The sequence below is a fragment of the Colius striatus genome, chromosome 2 (assembly GCF_028858725.1).
Source record: "Colius striatus isolate bColStr4 chromosome 2, bColStr4.1.hap1, whole genome shotgun sequence".
NCBI lineage: Eukaryota > Metazoa > Chordata > Aves > Coliiformes > Coliidae > Colius > Colius striatus.
In genome coordinates this window covers 43,614,500-43,635,495 of record NC_084760.1, presented here as the reverse complement: position 1 = coordinate 43,635,495, position 20,996 = coordinate 43,614,500, and the positions used below count along the sequence as shown (strand labels likewise).

At 39.8% G+C, this 20,996-nt stretch overlaps 1 protein-coding gene across 1 annotated transcript in view; it reads left to right on the top strand.

The window, feature by feature from the left end:
- Positions 1 to 20,996, top strand: part of PKHD1 (PKHD1 ciliary IPT domain containing fibrocystin/polyductin) — a 264,052-nt gene that overhangs the window by 135,526 nt on the left and 107,530 nt on the right. The window contains exons 46-48 of the mRNA XM_061989595.1: positions 1,139 to 1,385; positions 12,792 to 12,969; positions 13,462 to 13,657. Coding sequence (XP_061845579.1) covers positions 1,139 to 1,385; positions 12,792 to 12,969; positions 13,462 to 13,657 — 621 coding nt within the window. The remainder of the gene's footprint in view (positions 1 to 1,138; positions 1,386 to 12,791; positions 12,970 to 13,461; positions 13,658 to 20,996) is intronic.

Sequence of the window (20,996 nt, the reverse complement as noted above, 5' to 3'; positions counted from 1 at the left end):
GATAGAAAGATAATAATTCCCTAGTCATAGGAAATAGAAGTAGCTTCATCATTTAGTTGAAACCACATATCACACACATTTTTAAGACAAAGTTAGCCTTATTTTTTGCACTGATTTCATTTGCTCGGTGGAAGAGTTTTTTATACTCTCCACTTGTTACTATTTTTTCACTTTGGAAGGTAAAATTTCAAGAGCAATGATTTCTTTAATAACATATCCTCACTGAATTTTGCCAAACTCCTACCTCAGGCCAGCCTAAACCTTAGGTGAATTTGCCTAAGATAATATGTGTAAACTAAGCATCCTTTTGAGCTTTGAAGAATATCCAAAGGCTCTTTGAAGAATTTTCCAATTGCAATTATGTCTTAAATATATTTATATAAAAATGCATACTTCCTTACAATAACATAACAGACATAAACTTGAGGAGGTGAGATCAAAGAACAGGCGAAATAGTAAAATCTGACTCAGAGAGGCTGCAACTGATAATACTATAGCAAAACAGTAGCCAAATGTGGTGCATGAACATTCATGCCAAAGATGACTTGTTATGGTCCACAGGACAATGATTTTCTGACATCTCTGGAAATACTAATGTATTAAAAAACTTCTTATACTTTAACCCACATGAATATTCCTCCTTTTTTTTTAGCTATCTGCATTACAGTGGGGAAAAGATCCTTCAGACACACTTTTTTGAGCCAAGGCTTCCTTGTGTCAGATGCTGTACCTATTTACATACACAAAAACAGTCTCTATAGAATTTATCTTAGGCATCTGTGGAAATCCTTGTTTTGAGGACTGTAACTTTTGACAGTGCAATTTGTGAAGAAGTGTTTGGAATCACTGATGAGATATTGGTAGGGCCAGGAGCAGTATCTGTATCAGAGGAGTCTCTAACCACAAATCCTGTGTCAACAGCGTGCTGAGTAGGTGGACTTGAGCACAGTATGACAATTTCTACAGTCATATTGTTTATTTATTTATTTGTCCGACTCTCCCTTTCTTGATGACTCAACAGATATTTTTCCAAAGCAAAAATGAAGTGAAGCTAATCTCTTTTTCTCCAAAGATTTCTTCAGGCCTATTACTTGAAGAGGTCAGTCCTTATTTCTGAAATTCTGTTTGTTCCCCTTAGGTGGGTTTACAGTGAAAGCTGAGCACTTGACCTTCATCAACTCACCTTTCCAAGTGTCCTTCCCCTTTTCTCACTCAGCCATCCTTGAGGATCTCGATGGCTCTGTCACGGGGCAGAAGGGAAGTCTTCTCCTCCCTTCCACAGATATCCTTGAGGTATCTTGTGCACCCAGTGTTAACCTCAGTCAAGATTCTGATGGCAGTGTTTGTGGCAGAGACCTTGTTTTCCACCGTATGTCTCTTCACTTGTAAGTAACCATTCCACTTTTTAAAAGTCAGCATGGCTGTTGCTTGCTATGTTTTATATTGAGAGAGCTACTGGGTCTGAACACAATCCCAAGACTTCTGTGTTTCTGCTGCCTCCTAAACTAGGCCAAAAGCCTCTACACTGGCATACGTTAGTCCATGTTGTTTTCTGCATGGTCTCTGGATTATTTTTTCTGGCTACATATTCTCACCCAGATAGTTCTCATGAATGGTTTGAGAGATATCATAGAGACCATCCCCATCTGGCAATTTAAGTGTAATCAGCATGTTTTTGAGGAAAAGAACCTAGCTCCATGGACAGCTTTGAGAATTGTCTTGGCTTCGGTCCAATCTTTGGTTTATTTTATTTACTTGGGCCTGCCCAAATAATTTTTTCCCTGAGATTCTTAGCCAGCTGCTTGTCTTTCTTACCTTACTTTGCTATAGATAGTCTTGATTCTTGTCCTGAGACAATTCTGACAGTTTTAAGTGAGCCTTTAAGTTGAGGTTGTGGTGTGCTGCTATTTTGTCTCTCTTTGAGTATTAGAGGTATATAAATGGGCCTTTGTATAAACAAGAATCTAGCCCACAGGGAACACTGGCACTCATATATTCAAGGTGAGAACGATGGCCAAGCTCTAGAAACAGGCAGAGATTTAATGGGTGAATTGCAAACTTTGCCAAGGTTTTCTGTGTGCTGACCTATAAAATACTTCCAGATCACAAGAGAAACACCTCAGCTGACAATAAGAAGCAATCTTTAAAAAACCCTCAAGTTTTAATTTAATTGTATTTTAAGTTAAGCTCTGAGAGGATTTCGATTTATGCTGCTTGTGGTACTTTCTCCAAGTGGTCTCAAAGAATAAGTGGTCATGAATAGTGTATGTTTTCATGCCTTAGCAGAAAATTTATGCTATGTTAGTTTCATAAACTTTTAGATTCATATATTATGTTTTCTAATAAAATTGGAATCAATGACTAAATGATCTTTTGAGGTCCCTTCCAACCCTTAAGATTCTGTGATTCTGTGATGTGTCACGGGCCCACCTCTCATGCAATGAACAGCCATATTGTACAGAAGATATAATAAGTTTGTAAAGTATTTAATTAAGAGAAAACTTTCCAGTAGATATGTTTCTGCCATTCTGTTGCAGCCATAACTTTTTAACCCATCTCATCAAGATCTTTCATTTTACTATTGCTTGATTGTTGAGAATTTAGTCAATTCAAATCGTCAAATCTTATTAAGAATGAACCAGACTCACAACCTAAGCAATCTATTTCACTGTACGTAGTTATGGTTTCCCATCAACATGGCAGGATCAGACAGTGATATAAGGGAGATGTGAAACTGAAGAATAAACTTTTGTTATTGTTGGTGGCAGAGCTTTTTTGGTAATTAGACAATTGCTTTTCCTGGGTTAATATTCCATTTTTCACTTTATTTTAATGGGCACTTATGATAATACCACTGTTTATATATGGAAATTAAATTTTGTTGTTGTTGTTTTAATACTAATAGAGGAACTCAAAGTATAAATAAATTACTTTATGGGTGAAAGGTACTACAGTAAATCTGTGATATAGATCTCACAGCTTATTCAGCGATCAAAAATTACTTTAAAGATTTGGTGGGTGAGCCAGAAATAAAGTATGAGTGAATTTAAATTGTGTTGAAGACATATAAACCTAGATGTCATCTAGAAGAACATATATGCCACTTCCTCCAAGCCCAGGATCAGTGTGTTCCCACATGCAGGAAAACAGGGAAACCAGGCAGGAGGCCTCCATGGATAAGCATATCTGCTGGGACAACTCAGGGAGAAATTAGATATCTATGGGAGGTGGAAACAGGGCCTGGTTTCTTGGGAAAAGTATAGTAACTTTGCCAGAGCATGCAGGGGTGCAACCAGGAAGCCTAAAGCTCTTCTAGAATTAAATCTAGTCAGGAAAGTAAAGGAAAACAAGAAGGGGTTTTTCAGGTACATCAGCAGAGGGGGAATGTGGGCCAGCTAACTAAACACAGAGGGTGCTCTGGTGATTGAGGGTGTAGAGAAGGCTGAAATACTGAATGCCTTCTTTGCTTCAGTCTTTACAGCTAAGACTGGCCCTCAGGAAGCCCAGTCCAGCAAGGATAGTAGGATTGCCTGGACAGCAGAGGATTTGCCCTGGGTGGATGAGGAAGAGATTAAAGACTTGTTGGTCAAGTTTAATGTTCATAAGTCAATGGGTCTTGATAGGATGCATCCGAGAGTGCTGAAGGAACTGGCTGATATGGTTGCTAAGCCTCTCTCCATCATTTTTGAACATTCATGGAGGACAGGTGAGGTGTCTGAGGACTGGAGAAAGGCCAATGTCACGCCAGTCTTCAAAAAGGGCAGGAAGGACTTGCTTTAGCACGGGCTAGGTGTTCTCTAAAGGTCCCTTCCAACCCTACCATTCTATAATTCTATTTTTCTCTGGTTCTTTGTGGACACTATGTAGACACTGGAAATGTGTCCCACTGCAGAAGAGGGAAAGCTGTGCCCTTGATTTGGTTGCTTGTGGAGAGACGTCTAATGCCACTTAAAATGCACTGTGATATTTCCCTTTACTCATCACTCTTCTGTGGCAGAAGGGAAGGATATTCTGGAGATTATGAGATTTGGCATCTCACACCAAAATTTTGGTTGCTTGTGGCATTATAAGTAGCACTAGATGCCTCTGTTCTTCTGAATCTTAGGGGATGGTCAGTTGAATTGCCCTTTGGACTTCTACTGACTGTACTTACTATGATGCTCATGACTGCAACAGTCACCCAATGCATATTTAAATATCAACAGGCATTTAGGTATCTCAATCCTAAACCAAATTATTATTTTCCTCTTACGTGTCTTCTACACTTGTTTGAGGGAAAATAAGACTTATGCAAGCATAGGGAGTGTTTGCACCTCTCTGCACATGAATATACATATGTAAGTGTGGTCTGTCTCCCTTTTTTATTTAGTTTTGAAGCCATTCTAGTTTTAGGTGTTAAAGGCTCATAATGCTCCCTAGCAAGGTTTTGGCCCATGACAGCTACCCCAGGCCCAAACAATTTGTTGGTACAATTTAAAGGTTTACACACCTCAGAGAATTGTTTCCAGTAGGGCAGTTTAGATGTTCCCATGCTGTTTTGGAGGCTGAAGGCGTTTGATCTTATGGATATGTCCAGGCCATGATGGCTAGCCTCAAGACCAGAGAGCAGATCACAGCTCCAGTTAGCTTCTTAGACAAGTTGGAGCCACAAGTCTGTGTCTGAGTGCTTACATACTCTAAGAGCAGATGAGATGTGGTTTTGTTGAAGGTACATCTATCTGTGTGGACATAACAATGTCTTATGATTCAGGGTACACGTTCTGCTTGCTGGTATCTTTTCACACTCCCACTAAGTCTTATCTACTATAGGTTTGCAACAGAATGCCACTTTTATTCATTTTTTAAAATTAATTCTATAGGGATAGGAAATGATTTTGGACATTTCAGCCTGCTACTGTCACTGCCTCATAACCCACCTTTGTAGCAACCCTGTCCTGGCATACAGACAGGTCTTTCCCATCAGCTTGGATGGTCAGCGCTCAAGTGCTGTCCCAGCTCACTTTTGTTGCTGCATGTGCTTCCTCAATGCAGTCTTGTTCCTGCCTTTGAGCAGCTGGCAGCTAAAGGGATTCAATGAAGAAACACTGCTCAGCAAAGTGCTGCTGCCACTTCTGTTATCAAGGGAGTACACTTGTGAATTCCTGGCATAAAAAGAAAGGAGGTGGAAAAGGTTTTTAGTGATCTAAACACCGCTCTTACTTTTCTTCCCATGCTTGTCTTCCCTTCCTAGTGCCATGCCCAACATTTCACTTTCTTTTTGAAGTGTAAGCCTGAACAATTATCCATTTCTTTGCTGTTTCAGGTTAGTAGCACACAGGCAGAAATGCTGAAGTGCTCTGTCAGAGTCCTATTAATAATTCACATCTATCTTATAATTCATGTTACAGAAGAAGGAAAAAAGAACCCTTCCCAGATAGGTAAAATCACAATCACATGTACCATTGAAGGAGAGAACTATGAGACTTTCAGCTACCTGCAGGCTTTGTGTGTGCTTGCTATTTCTCATAATTAAAATAAAAGTCTGCAATAAATTAAAAACTGGGAGTAATTCTGATTTATCAAAAAGGATATTGTGTAGAAGGCAAAATACAGCTGTGCTATATGTCTTTGTGGACTAGTTAACCATGAGGTCTTAGGCAAATCCCTTTTTACTCTGTGTTTACTTTGGGTATATGGATTAAAAAGGCTTTGGTTTGATACTGTGTGAGTGGATAGGGCTTCTCACAACATTGTCTGTAATGTGATTTGAGTCTTTTTGGATGTGACTGCTAATTCATAAGACAATAGGAATGGTGATTCATAACAGCTTAAGTATTCAATGCATCTCATTCCTTGTTGCATCAAGAGGTGGTTAAGGAGCAAGTGCAAATGGGAGTTCATCTGCAGCATTGCTTTTCAACTCTGAAAATGTTTGAGCCTTGAGCTAAACTGATTAAGTAAATTGATTAAGAGTTTTAGATTAGTTATATCATTGTCGGGAACTTGTCAATCAACCTTTGTTTAAAGCAAATCGCCTTTCTCTATCATTCATCTACATTAGCTGGGAGTCAACTTACATCAAAGATACTTGGCATCCAGAGTAGCAGGTACTCTCTCCTAAGCAGCTCCTACCAGCCAAATCACTGTCACCTTAAGTTGAAAGGCTGTCAGCATGCAGCCAAGCAAAAGTGGTCAGTCAGGGAGGCTTCAGTCACAAAGACAAGGCTCCAGAATGGAACTGGTAGAGGAACAGGAGGGGATTAAGGATGAAAGTAAATTAATAAAATATCCACAGCATGACCAGAGAATAAGGGTGGGGGGTGAGAAGAAGAAAAGATGAGTTTTGTTCAGAGGTATTTGAGGAGTGTTCATACTAAAAAAAAAAAAAAAAAAATAGTTTAACTATTTAACAATTAGCATCAATTCAAGCGATTGACTCTTGCTTGTTTTGTTGTTTAATGTATCAGTTTTGACACTTTTCCCCTGTACATTCTCACAAAATGTACATTTGGGGGGAAAAATGTTAGAGCAAAACCCTAGGATCCCTTTCTTAAAAGAAAACAAGTGTTTTGAGAATTTCTTGACTCCCTGTTCCAAACTGCTTCACTGGGCAACTTCCAGGACAATGGGGATCCATTTCCAAGCTTGTATTGCTGCAACAAAGGCCTTCTTCATGAAGTCCAGTTGAAAGTTAAACTAATGTGTCACTTAAGCACCCTTTAAAGAACGTTTTTATGTCTTTTAAAAATGTAATTGAAGCTTATAAAAGTCTTTATAAATTTATATGTGAGGAAGTTATTGAGTAGTCTGAAGAACAGCTTATGCCATGGCACAGCACAGCATGGCTGCAGGCTAGATACAGCTGCTCCAAATGCCACCGCTACCCATATTATCATGAAAATATGAGTCTCTATTAATATTAAAACAAATTTTCATTAAAAAATTGTCATAACATGATTAAGTGACTTTAAAAGTTTCTTCACATTATGCATAATTTTTACAAGAGGAGAGCGTTAGAGTAATCGGCAGCCAAGCAGCACCTTGCGGCAAAGGGGACTCCAAACACTTTACGGCTGCGTGCACCAGAAGGAAGTTTGCCTTTCATCTGCTTTCCCCTGCTCACTGTAGAAACCTGCAACTTGCTCAGCACCAGTCTTGTAGCTCAAGCCTTTTATTGCTTCCCTCTTCTCTAGCTTGCTGCAGAGGAAAAGATTAACTCTCTTCTTTATAGCCTTAATTCTTAAATCTGGTCTAATATCCTCTCCTGTAGTGCATACATTCAGTTGCTGCAAATGCAGCCGCCACTGATGGGTTAGTGTGAAAGGAATAGTATACCCCCTACCTCCATGTCTTTGAGTCTTGAAGAGAGTCAAATGGTTACTCTACTTCTGCTTTTCCTTTTGTGTTTGCTTGCTGTTATCTATTCAGATGAACACCCACCTACTGTTAAGCACCCTTGCAATCACACCTCTCTCAATGTTTATATGGTCAGTTGCTTTCTGGTTGTGTGTTCTCCCTGTGTACATGACTGTAGTATGTAAACGGGGCAGTTTACATACTCACTTGGCCTCATAATTCAGCCTTATCGGGGCTTCTGTGGCATAATGTGGAAGGCAAATATTAAATCATTGGCTGTTGATTGTTCGGTTAAACAACACATCAGCTAAACTTCAGAGATTTGACTTTTTACTGCTTTACATTTCTTAATGTCCAGTATTGGACCCCTTTCCATTTACCTTGCAGCCTGAGCTATTGGCAGAAAAGCCAGATTCTGCACAGGCTTACAAGCACATGAGAGAAGATGTTTTCCCAGGTTTACTCCCTCAGCTTGTCAATTCTCTGGGGTGTTTCTGGGTGCAGGGATATATATTTAGCATTGAGAAAGCATTTTCTAGCTCTGCACTGTCTTTGCTTGTAAGGAAAAGGCTGACAATACAGCTGGGTGCTTTTTGAGGCCTAGACAGATTCAAGCCAGATATGCCAGCTGGGACTCACTTCAAAACCAATATATTATTAGCCCTAAAATTGCATTAATTTATAGAGGTGGTGGAAGTGCAGTAAAACCATGTCCAGAGCACTTGTGTCCAGATTTGCAGATCTACTTTGAATGTTTTACTGCTCTGCCACACATGGGATAAGTGGAGTGACAAACCGGTCCTCCACAAAACTTTGCTGTGCTTACACTGCAGACATGGTTGGACTTCTTGCTTACTGGCCACTTTCCAGTTCAGAATTTGTATCAGATTTCAGTTTTCCTTAAAATATTGGCCTGTAAACTGTAGGAAGTGGGGAACTGTTTTAAGAACAGAGATGAGTTAGGAAGCCAGGGGTAGCAAATTCAAAAGCTGTTTTAAATGACTCCATCTTAGCTTGCCAGTCACAACCCTCTTTGCTCTTGGGAGTTCATCTCTATTCCTCTTTTACCTCAAATTCAGAAGGCCTGAGGCAGAGAGGCTACTCAGGATCAGGGACAGAAATGTAGTTGCTTTTGAAAAGACCCATCCATGCAAAGACTTGCTGGTGGTAATGGTTCATAATACAAGGCAGACTTGAATCATGTCCTTAGTTTCTCTACAAAGATATACACATTAACTTGAAACAGGTGAAAATTCTTAATTCTTGGCAATTAAAATAAAATGAACTGGTTTTGGGCCCAGCATCAAACCTATAATTTGGAATTAGCCTCCATTTGGCCAACAATAAATTGTACTGTTGATGTAAACAGTTGGTATCTCATTTGAAGTTCAATGTTATATTGTTTTCTGTTTTGGAAATGGATAATCATAATGGTTTATTACACATTTGTATCAAAAAGAAAGCATTTAGAGCTAAACACACAAAGATATGGATCCTTAGGATAAGTAAGCTAATAGTAAACATGAACAGGAGAGTTAATATTTGTTCTACTTGACGTTGTTGGTTGGTTTAGCAAATCCTTTGTGACCTATACATGTTGAGCAGTTCTGCACAATGCACTTGAGCTAAATTAGACAACAGTTTATACAATCAAAATTGGTAAATTGTGACTTAGACTGTAAAGTCCTACTCAGTAATCCTGCCATATTTCTAAAGCAAATTGCTCCTTAAGTGAAACCTGCTTCGATATAAAAATACAGCCTTTTCAATGAGTCATCCTTTTTCCCCCCCTTACACTTTGTAAAGGCTTCCAGCAGTTTAAAGTGAGGGTTAATTTTGCATTAAGACCATTGCCTCCTAGTTTCTTTCAAATAAAGCCAGGGGAAGTTCAGGGGAAGGCTCTTTCCTCTGATAATGAAGCTCTCCATGTTAATGATGCGTGCAGACTCCCTTGGATCCTCTGAATTAGAAATACTCATGTGTGTGAGTGCTACTCTGCTTCATTAACATTAAGGAGAGGTAGATTGGTGGCTATTTAGGGCACAGTGAAATCACTGGCTATTTAGGGCAAATGGAAATGGTGCTAATTGTGGCTGATAATTCCATTAGTAGAGTACTTCCATTTTAGTGTGTTTGGCATATAGGTGAAAAAAACAAGCACGGTGACGTCCTTCCAAGGGGAACGTAGTCTCATGCTCACTGTGGTCTTGCGTCAGTTAACTTCTATGCAGACCTGCAAAGTTTTTCTATTTACCCAATTTTTTGTTTTGGAGTGCTGGCATTCTATCAGGTGTAGGGTATGTGTTTGTGAGTGGCAGCACCTTGAGCAAGATATGTAAAAGGCAAGGACACTGTATTCCAGATCAAGGAAACCCTAGAGATTTCAGGCTAAAAGATAGTCCTGTTCCCTTTCCTTCATAGGCCATGAACAAACTTACCGATGAAGGTCGGAGAACCCTGACTATAATGGTATGAAACCATGCAGACCCTTCCTCCTCAGAAAGGCTTTCTGGAATAAAAAGTGCATTCACACTTACTAGCTAGTGAATTCATATTCACATTCACTAGCTAGTGCATCCAGATGGCTGGTGTGGAATTGCCAGCTAATATTCTGACAGAGTAGCCAGATGATGTGTATCCCTCCCTATACCCCAGCTTGATTGCCCCTTCCAGGCTTTCTTCTCTGTCTTTAAATCTTCTTGGGAGTACCATGGAGAAGTACCTGAGAAGAGTGATTCAAACTGTCTCATCAGACTTCTCCAGTGATGAAGAGCAAAATGAGTAAAGAGTAAAATCATGTGGCTTTACATTGCACAGAGGATGAGTCTGAATCTCTGTCACTTACTGTGGTGTTATGCATCTTTGTAACTCAATAAGGCAGTTTCTGATGTGCTGGAGAGTTTAACATTGCACCACATTATGTGTGGTGTGCCTCCGCTGCTAGAAACGTTTTCCTTAATACCTGTGCAGGTGCTGATAACTGTGGCAATAATGTGCTTGCTGTCATTTACTTGCTTAATTAGCAGCCTAATATCCTGGTCCAGTTAATGCCTGTAAGAGGAGGTTTATTAGTAGTACGAAAGCTGTTTAAACCTTATAAACTCCTTCCAGTCAGTTTCATCGGTCTGCCAATATCTTCTGGTTGAGTGATTCTTTGCTGATTCACACTTCTCCTGTTTCCCACTGCTGTTTCTCAGCTGAATGTTTCTGGGTAACCAGAAAGTCCTCTACCAAAAGGACACTACCAGAGTAACAACAACAATTAAAAAAATAATAATCCTGAAACTGATTTTAAAGGAGAAAAAAAATCTGTGGGCAACCCTCTTCCAAGATGACTATTGCTCTAATCATAGACTGTCACCAAAGCAACAAAGGGGAAAACCCCTCCAAATTGCAAATAGAAAGAGACAAATTAAAGGATGACTGGAGATTTAGAATAGTTTTTCTTGGTTGAATAAGTCCTATTCGGTCTCTAAGGGTTGGGTAAAATGCTGAGATGTCTACTTGTAGAGTAATAGTCCAATATTTAGAAATACCAAGTTAGATATACTTAAAAGAGAGGGGTTTTTTAAGCTTAGGGTCAGCTCAAATGCCAAAAATGACTAAGAGGACTAAAGGTGAAACTGCCAACTTGCCTTGATCTTGCAGCAGTGCTTGATTCATGTATAAATCTGCTTCATTCATCTTTATGGCAGAATCATGGCCCCAGGGTACCTTAGCAAGCCAGAAAGGCCTCTTGTCAGCTGAGAATTAAATCTATAGTCTTGGGATGTGTATCCGTAGCAATTCCCCATGTAAAATCTGAAGAATGCAAGAAGCAGGAAAAAAAAAGTGAGTTGTAGTTGTGCAGCTGAAACTCAACTTTCTCGTGTGCATGTCAAGTACTGGCAGAGCCAGCAGTAGGAAATGCTGGTGTTAATGGGCTAAAATCCTTGCTAGAATTTTGGATACTTCCATCAGAGCTCCTTCTGCATCTTTAGTGGCACAGACAGCCCTGTGCCAATCCCTTTGCAAGCCAATTGGGATCATGCTTAGAGTGAGGAATAACTTCTGCTATTTGCTGCTGAAGAGTGCCACAATGATGTACATCAAATTCTCAGACAAGCTTAGGCAGTCTGTGCATGTGTGTTCAGTAACGGGACAGAGAGAAGGTTTATTTTTCCTGATTTTTTATATCAAAATGCATTTTTTAATGTGGAAGTCTTGTCACTAAAATTCATCCAGGTCATGGAGAACATTTTACCTCACATCTAACATTCCGTGGTGGAGCTTGATGCTCCTTGTTGCCTCTAGGAGAGGACACCCTCTCAGTCTCCTTCCAGATGTGAAGCAGTAACACAATGTAGCTAACCAGAGTGTAGTTTCAACCATGGTTTCCATCAGTTTAAGAGCTGTTGTGGGAATGGAAGATGCTGAGGACTGGAGGTAAGATCTTTGTTTTGAAACAGTAGGTATCTCTGATCAACCAGACACGAAGAGACAAAGGATGTTCAATGCCTGAACATCAGAAGGTTTAGCTGCATTTAAGCCTTGTAATTTCTTTCATGTATTTTGTTGCCTTCAACAAAGCAGTTCCTGGAAGCACAGTATTCTGTATCACTGGACTTTACCTTACAAAGCCTTCCATCTTAGGAAAAGTGGCAATCAGTAATAAGGTTATTCTGGCCAGATGCCCAAATAATCAAGATCAGTTCAGCATAATTAGAAAAAGACAGAGACTGCCCCTGGAGAGGAAGTCAATGTGGGTGGTTTTACTGTTTTCAGTAGAGAAAGGTCTCCAGAGGCCTTAAATCTAAAGGATTTATGCCCATTCATGGTCTCATTAGTATAGTTAGATCAGAGTTTATTTTTCTGACTAAATTAGAGAGAATTAAGAATGCAAAGTTGTAGTGAAAAAGGGGTTAGTGTTGTCATGTGGATGCTCAGAAGAACAGCTATCCTAAAAATTCACCCATTTTGTGAAGGCTTTCATCAACCTGCAGCAACCCCAGCTTTTTTTTCAGAGCAGCTTCTTGAATTGCACAGGATTCTTCTATCTTTAGCCTCAGTGAAATTTTTGACCGCTAAAATGTGAGTAAACAATCAGAAGACTCTATCAAATTTGATAAAGATGAAGATCCTAAATATTGAACCTGAGACTCATAAGTCTGGTGGATAGTGAAATGCTCTGACAGTGTAGGAGTTAGTACTCTGGCTGTTTCCATTGCTCTGCTTTGGCACAAGCTTTGCTGCTCTGTGCCTTTATTCCTTCACTTTTTGTCTCTCTTTCTCTGTCTTTTAACAATATTTTAGACAGAGATTGTGTCTTACCATATTTGTAAAGAACTACAGAAATGAGATCACATTCTGTGAGAGCACCAGCATATACTACTGTAACTCAAATAAAAACAGAAACGTAAAAGTAGCAAAATTGCCAAGTTCAGTGAAGAAAATTGATTCTATCTTTTTTCCTCCAGAAAAAAAGCTCCAGACATTCCTTATAATTTAACGATGACTGACAGTAGGAATAAGACAACCACAGTCAATTATGTGCCTGATACTTTATCAAACCTGTATGGCTGGATGGTTCTCCTCTTGGATAAAGAGACTTACACATTGACATTTGGCAACTCCTTGGTCAGCAAACAGCTCCAGGTAACACAGTAATTTTTTATGATTTCAAAACAGTATTTGAGAGAAGTAATCATGTTTTCATCTTTTTGGATAAACAGAGAGAAGGAAAAAAATGCTAAGAGCTCTGAGAAAATCTCTATACTTATAGGCAGAGCTTAGATATGATGACCTAGTCCCTGAAGCTCTCAATAGTAATTGGGAGTAGGAAGATGCTTTTGGATGTCTTAGGTGAAAGTTCAGTGTGGTGCTTAGGAATTGACAAAATTTTTGCTACCTTAAGACATGCTGTAGCAAGGTTGTCAGAAGAAATTCCTCCTCTGCACCTTTTGAAAGTAATAAGAGGAGCTGATTTTGTTTGCATTCACCATCAGCTTCTGCTTAGTTTTATGTCTCTCTTCCATGTTTCTGACACCTGTTGCCTGTGAGGAGCACCATCCTCTCTATCCCTTCATGCCGCACTCCACGGACCTCTAATCATTGACACAGTCATGTTTATTTTGATTGGCTCTTTAGTATTCAGTGACATTTAGCAACTTCACGACTGGGAGTTACTTGCTGATGGAACACAAGGATCTTCCTGCCCATCCTGAGATTGTGGTGTCTTGTGGGTCAAGGACTGGACAGCCACTTCAATTACTGCCTTCTTATGGACGTGATAGGAACTGTGACTGGTATCTTGACAACAGACTGAGGAAGGTAACCTATTTGGGTAAGTGAAATATGAGAGATGTAATGTTCCTTTTTGCTCACAAACGGTGACAGAGCTAGTATCTTTTAACTTTAAACTCCTGAACTACTTAAGGCCTTAGACTTACAGTAAGTGAGAGATTTTTCAAAAAGATCAATAAAATACTTAAATGCACATCAGGTCCATCTCTATCTGGTTTATCAGATGCCTGGCCTATGAACAAAAGGAGTACATCATAAATAGCAGGTGATATGACATCAATTGAATTTGAACTGGTGTTTTGGAGAGGAAGAGACATTAGATTCCACTAATGACCTCTGTTGTTGTCTGGTCCCATATCACATGTATCATTAATAAATCATGTGCAATCTATCTAGGATGAACTCACCAAAAGCAATTTTGGTGCGCTCAAAGAGGATTACTGGGAGAGGATTCTTCCTATGACTATAAACTTCCGAAGATGCCATAGACCTTTGCACTTGAGTATGTTGGCTTTGTACACTAGATCATGAAGTGTGCTGGCTATTTTTTTTTCAAAGAAATTCAGGTGTTTACCGATATTAATTCAAGTTTCATATATTCTTTTAAATTCGGGACATTTTCCATAATTCCCGTTCTCAAGCAAATGATTTTATAAGGGTCTAAGTTCTATATACAAAAGGCAAGGTAATGATTGTTGCCATTTTCAATAATGGTAGAACCAGAAATCATAAAAACATTTAAGTGCCTTTGAGGAGCATAGCCTATCTTCCATGACTCCCATACGGAGAAGCTAAAGTATAGTGATGGTGATTTTCACAGCAACAGAAAAATTTGTCACTGAATTTCTCTTTATTTGCACCGGTGAGATGACATAGAATCATTTTGGTCGGAAAAGATTTTTAAGATCATCAGATCCAACCTCTCCCCTCACACTAACCCAGGTCTCTCAGCACCTCAGCTACATGGCTTTGCAATATCTCCAGAGATGGGGACTCCACCACCTCCCTGGGCAGCACGCAAATGACTTTCTCATATAGGATCTGTTTAGGAATGAGCAACTAGAACATTCAGTGGGAGAGTGGAGAGGAAAACACATCTGGAATGAGGATGGGAAGACCACTGAGCTTACTTTGACAGCAATGAAAATCATCCAATGTACTTTTGAGGACAAATGGGGAAGCCCATACCTTAACCCCTGAGGGTCACACTTGGTGTATCCATCTCTCAACCTGCAGCCAACTGGCATTGCACAGCTTGTGTCCATACAGCTTAACATTTTATCTCTCAAAACAGGCTGGATGCAACCAGGCTTCAAATTAGGAAAGATTCCTGTACTGTGCTAACTCCCAAACCATAAAGGTCACCATCTAGTAGAGTACATTGGTCAGAGTCATAGCTTTGCCAAGAACTTGGCCAACAATATAACCATGTAGATTATTGAAGTCCAGCTCTTAGTTCTATATCTTGGCCCTGTTTATGGTGTAGACATACATCAGCTAGTATCAATGTAGCTGTGAGTCTCAGCCTTGCCCAAAATCATGCCAGGTATCTACTGAAAGAAGAAATATGCTTTTATGAGTTCAGTTTAGTAACAATGTAAATGTATTCTTTTAAATATAAAGGTCCACTGTTTTACAGCTTACATATTCTGAATTGCACTTTGAAAAAAATAAGGCAGCATGGGGAAGCTCAGGAGATGACACGTGTCTTGGCCTCTTACTACTGTTTAAAATTAAGGAGACGGCAATCTTGAGAAGACTGGGATAAAGTGATCTGACCAGCATATGTCACTCTTGCATCATACTTTCCTGTCCTTTTCTTGTCTTCCTTTCCTCTTGGTTTTTATTATATGAAGAGCTCATTGTTTTTTCTCATTTTAATACTGAGAGCAACAATCGTCCAAAGTACACGAGGGGAAATTTATGAAAACACCTAACATATATAATTCATGCCGTGAACATTTTCAGCAAGGACTTCTATAGCAGCGAGATCAATAATTCAGTATTGGGTACCTAATATCTAATGCTGTTGGTTGAGTAAAAGTCTGAAACAAAGCAAGTGGATTCCTAGCCCTAGTGTGCCATTTAATTTCTCTTCTAATCTCCACTGTGAAGGCTGAGAGGGTGAGGATAATTAGCCATCAGAGCAGACTCATGGCATGTGGTGGACTTTCCATCACTCAGGGTTCTTACGTGATACTTGGCCGTCTTTTCAGAGAAATATACTGCAGCTCTTAGAGAAGCTATTAGAAACCTCATGAGGCGAGATTCATGCTCTGTAGGAGATCAGAAAAGGCTGTCACAATAGTCCCTTCTGGCCTTAAAAACCCACCAGTCCACGCACTGAGCTATGGAGGAGAGCACTTGAAGGTCTGGCCTTCAGAACACGTTCCTGCCTAACTCTGCAAGCTGGTTTATTTTATTTTTTTTTTTTATTTACACTTAACTATATGAAATAATTAGCCAACTAATTAATCCCATTTACAAGCTTTGTCAGATTCTTCAGCTGTCAGTCATGCCCGAGCCTGGGGCCGACGTTGAGTCTCAGTTCCCTCCTTCATCTGACTTGGTCTCCATGGCTACAGGCTGCATCTGCTGACACCCCACTCTCTATTTACTGCTTAATTAAGAATTTCACGCTCAGCCCTTATCTGCTGCTAAGAACAAGAACACACTGTTAAGAAACTCCAAATTTAGGCTGCTGCACAAGGAAAGCCTTTTTTGTCATCCTGACTGCGTGGAGCCTCTTTAACTACCCTCTTGGCAACTGCACTGCCACCCTTCAATCAAAAATCATTAAATGGGGCAGAGATAATGAGCATGTAGCATATCAAAAGGAGGATGTTTGCTCGGGCTAAGGAGGAAAAGCTGTAAGGGCCTATAAGCAGTCGCCACTTCAAAGGGAGAAGGGTCTGATAAAGAGTCATTTGTTCCTGTTTGACTTATGTAAAAGGTCTGGTATGTCAGAGTCCCGTCTCGCAGACGCGGGTCCCCCCTCTCCATGCTCGTGTGTCAGCAGTCAGGCAGCTGGGCACAAACAGCCTCAGCCCAAGCATATAATCACTTGACTCCAAGCTGACAATGGGCACTTGTAGGGGGTGGCAGAGGGAGGGCTCAGGGACAATGGGAAGACAATTATTGCAGCTGCTCAGGAGGGCAATAATTCTTCCTGCAGAAAGTAGCGGGCTCTTGCAGGGCGGAGGGGAGAGCTCAAGCGAATTAGTCATCCTCCGACTTTTGGAAGCCCTTTGCCGCGCCGGTGAGGTTTCAACAGCTGCTGGTGTACCGCCTCTCTCCAATAATTGTACATTCTGGCAGGGGTCAACTCACTTTTGACCCTCTTCTTTTGTGCCCTTCAGAAAGCCTTTTAGGGCAAACTGTGGGGAAGTGGCAGGGGTGCATTACATCCAAAATTAACATCGATAAATACGTATCAGATGCCAGCTCATTCACAAGCAGGCTCCTGAATTCACATAGGCTTTTGCTCAGGCCTGCATGAGGGAGAAAAAGGGGGAGAAGGGGAACGAAAACCCCCGTGACTGAGAATATATTGTTATTCAAACGAAGTGGGCAGCTGAATGAAGCCACCTTGGCCAGCAGTTGTTTCGGGCTCAGGCTTTCTCCATGCCTCCTCCCATCCAAAATTGCCTGGCCTCGTGCAAGTGTTTGTTTATCTTTGGGGGAGAAAAAAGGTCTGTCTGACACAAAAGACAAGAAAATATACCGTATGGAGGGGATTAGAGGAGTTAAGTTGCCCTGACGCTTTGCATGCACGCAGTTTTGTAAATTGGGCTTGTGCATGAGACAATGGAGGGGATGCTGAATGGAGAGAAATAACTGCAATGGAGAATGTTTCTGTTATGTGGGCTACCTGTGCAAAGATCCTGTTAACAGAGGTACTCGCTGCTTCCTAAGTACATTAAACCCTGATAACCAACTCATGAGTCCCTTTGAAAAAAAATCTTTTCAGATCATTTTAAGGGGATCAGCATTGAAGGGACAGATAATTGTGATCCCTGCTGAATTCTTGGTGAAGGAGAGATAAGGAAGCTTGAGGCATCCTGAGCCAGTCATTTCTATATCATCAGCTTTGTTTTGACATTATTAAATCTTCATAGAATCATCCCAATTTTTCTCTGGGACACTCTGTCTTGAGAGAAGTGTTCCTCAAAGATCACTCACGAGTCCTGAAGTTGCTGTGTTGCTCTCCAAAACACTGAGTTGTGTCTCAACCATGTTTCAGGAGAGTGGTCCTAATATGACGTGAACATGCTGAATCAAAAAAACCCATGTTATTGTAACAAGGGAGATGGAAAGAAACGTCACCCTGGGACATCTGGGATATTTTCAGGAGAAATATCCTGTGTAATTTACAATAACAGCATTATGAGCTTTTAAAGTCTGTTACAAATATGAGCATATGGTGTCCCAGTGTGGTACTGCTCCTTGGTTAAGGTCTCTGGGCAATGCTGGAATTGGCTAAAAAACAGAGTTTCCTTTTTGCTCACTTTTGAAATGTTTAAACCATTTTCCTTTGGAATGAAAGGAAAGGTTGGCTTGTTTCATCTCCAGATTTCTCTTTTTTTTTTCTAAAATTGTAGTGCTGGACACAAACATTATTGAAAACATCACTGAAATGTTTATCAAACTTTTTATTTACCCCAAATACATTTTTCAATAGACACAACTTTTATGGAGATGGGTCATCCTGCTTGAGCTTGCTCAAGCTAACTCATGTGTGAATCGTTAAGAGGGCCTGAGGCTTAGCCTCATATTACTGCTGTGTCAGAAGCAGGTTTACAGTTTCCATGGTTCTTAAAAAAATAATTTGATTACATTTATTGTCTCTTCTAAATTCCTAAAGAACGATCTCACTTCCATTACACTCTGTGGGTTTCTGTATTTGCTTTGTACAGAAGAAAAAATAGGCTCTTAAGAGCGTTTGTTTCTAATATTAAAATGGAGAAAATAAATAAACTAAGATATTTTCTGCAGCCGTATTGCTCAGGGGTAAAGGAGAGTCCTAGGTGAAAGACCCAACGAATGGAGTTAATTTGTTACAGAGTACTGATTGTACGGACATGAGTATTTTCTTCCATCTAGATAAAACTCACCCTGTATCAGTTTTTTCAGAAGGTCACTTGACCAGATGTGAGCTGCTTAGTGGCCTCCAAGTAATGAAATGTAAATTCTTAGCAAAAGACGTGCCCTTTGTAATAGACACATAGATCAAAATAAACCTTCTTCTGGAGGATGAGCTTCTGTACTTCTGGCATGATAGAAGAGAGACCAGAGAATGTAGCAGTTACAGAAATAAAATGTGATGAAATATCCTTATAATCCTGTCAAGAATAGTCTTTCGATTATACAATTTCTGTAGAAGAAATTTGATGCCTTTACCTCTGCCTCTGCAAATATTAACCTGTTGTAAGCAAGAACCTGTGTTCATTAGCCCAAATATCTTTTCGATGATTTGATGTTATGTTTACATCTCTTCTCTGCAGTGTCCACATTGTACCATATTTCTGGCTTCCTCCTGTAACAAATCCTGATAGAGGATGACAAAATATCCTATCCCAGGTTCTTCAGCTTCTAGAGGCGTGTCTCACTGTGTTGTTGATTTTGCTGTCTAAAAGTTTTGATTTCCCTGTGATGTATGTTAACCCAATTGATGTTAAATAGCATGGAGTCGCTTGTTATTTGTAAGTCAGGCTATTGGAGCCATTTATCCTAGTTTCAGCCCTTCCTAATATCCACAGGCAAAATTCACCATCACTGCAAAGCTGATAAAAGACTAAGTTGCTCCTCCTTCATGTTCACTCAAGGAGCCCTGAACCAGAAGAAAGTTACCGGGAGTATCATCAAGAAGGCCTATATTTATGATTCACAGTCCAAGCATCCAGGAAGAGCTGTAATAAGACAGAAAATTGATGAGCCTTATAAAGGTTTTATACAACTAAACCCTGGAGCCTTATAACTGCATTTTGTGAAGAGTCACCTTAATTCAATGTTTACTAATGACGTCCTTCGTCTGTGTTGCCTATATCTCTTCCTGTCCTCTGAAGAAACAACGATAACATGCACAGGAGCAAAACAAAACAACCAGAAGGACTATGTCACTGTTGTCTTGATTATTCCCAAGGCCTGTATCTCTCTTGTTTTGATCAGGTTTTAGCAGTACTTGTGAGAAACAGCAAAGAAATACTACAGATTCACAAATATTGCACTTTATACCCTACCAACACAAACAATTGTGTAAATTGCGGGGCTGTGGATAATTCAAGCCTCCAATTCCCGCACTCATATGAAGGGTATAAATGACTTATAATGGCCTGAATTGTTTGTTATGTTCTGTGATTGGATGACATTTCATATATGTGAGTCTTTTATCCTTGCCCTTGATCTGGACATGAGTGTACTGAGTTAAGTCCTAATGGTTCCTTTCTTCACTCTCTAAGGGGATTGAACCCCTTTATGAGGTCTGTATAGGATATTGATCAAGGTTTGTGTTGCCTCAGGATTTCATTAGAACAGCTTTTCTCTGAACAATACAAACATCCTTAATCAGATGACAGCACTGTAGGACCTGCAAGATTAATTAAAAAAACCCAAAATCAACAAACCTGGCAAAATATATTTATCAAAAAAGAACATTAGAGCTTGATTCCCTCACTTTTCCTAAGACTGATGTAACACCTTTGACTCCTGATTTGCTCTTCTCACTTATAGTGAGAAGAGAAGGAAGGCCACCATAACTGTAAAAGTACCTGTAGAAAAGTATCGTCTAAATGCCACAAGAATTCTGTGTCAAAGACTTTAAATTAGCATCTTCATGTCATCTGTTCGCTTCAAAGGTTCATCTTGTGGCCATCCAAAGTCACAATGTTGTTAATTTGAGCTCTAGGTGATGATTTGAGACAGATTGGCTTGACTGGTATATGGATCATATCACAGCTACTGTTGGGAGAGAAGGTGTCACTGAAGAAAAGGGCTGAGGCACCTGATTACTAATTAATCAGACATGAGAAAAACCTCATGGAATCAGTTTCTATTTAATTATGGAAGCCTCATTTGGCATAGGAACATATGCTGCTAACTCAATCGACTGCTTTCAACTGACATCAAATAGTAATTATCAGAAAGAATCAAGTTTTTTGATTATTCATACTAATTTATTGAACACTTAAAATTAATGAACCTCAGTTATTTTAAATTTGCTCAGTTGCACTGGGAGAAAAGGAGGGAGATAGGGAAGAATGGTTTTCACAATTTAAAAGTACAGAGACTTGTTTAAAGATAAAATCAGTAAATTACAATATGGCGTGAAATCCCACTGGTGAGTTGAAACACACATAGGAAAGTTCCTATCATGTTCTGGA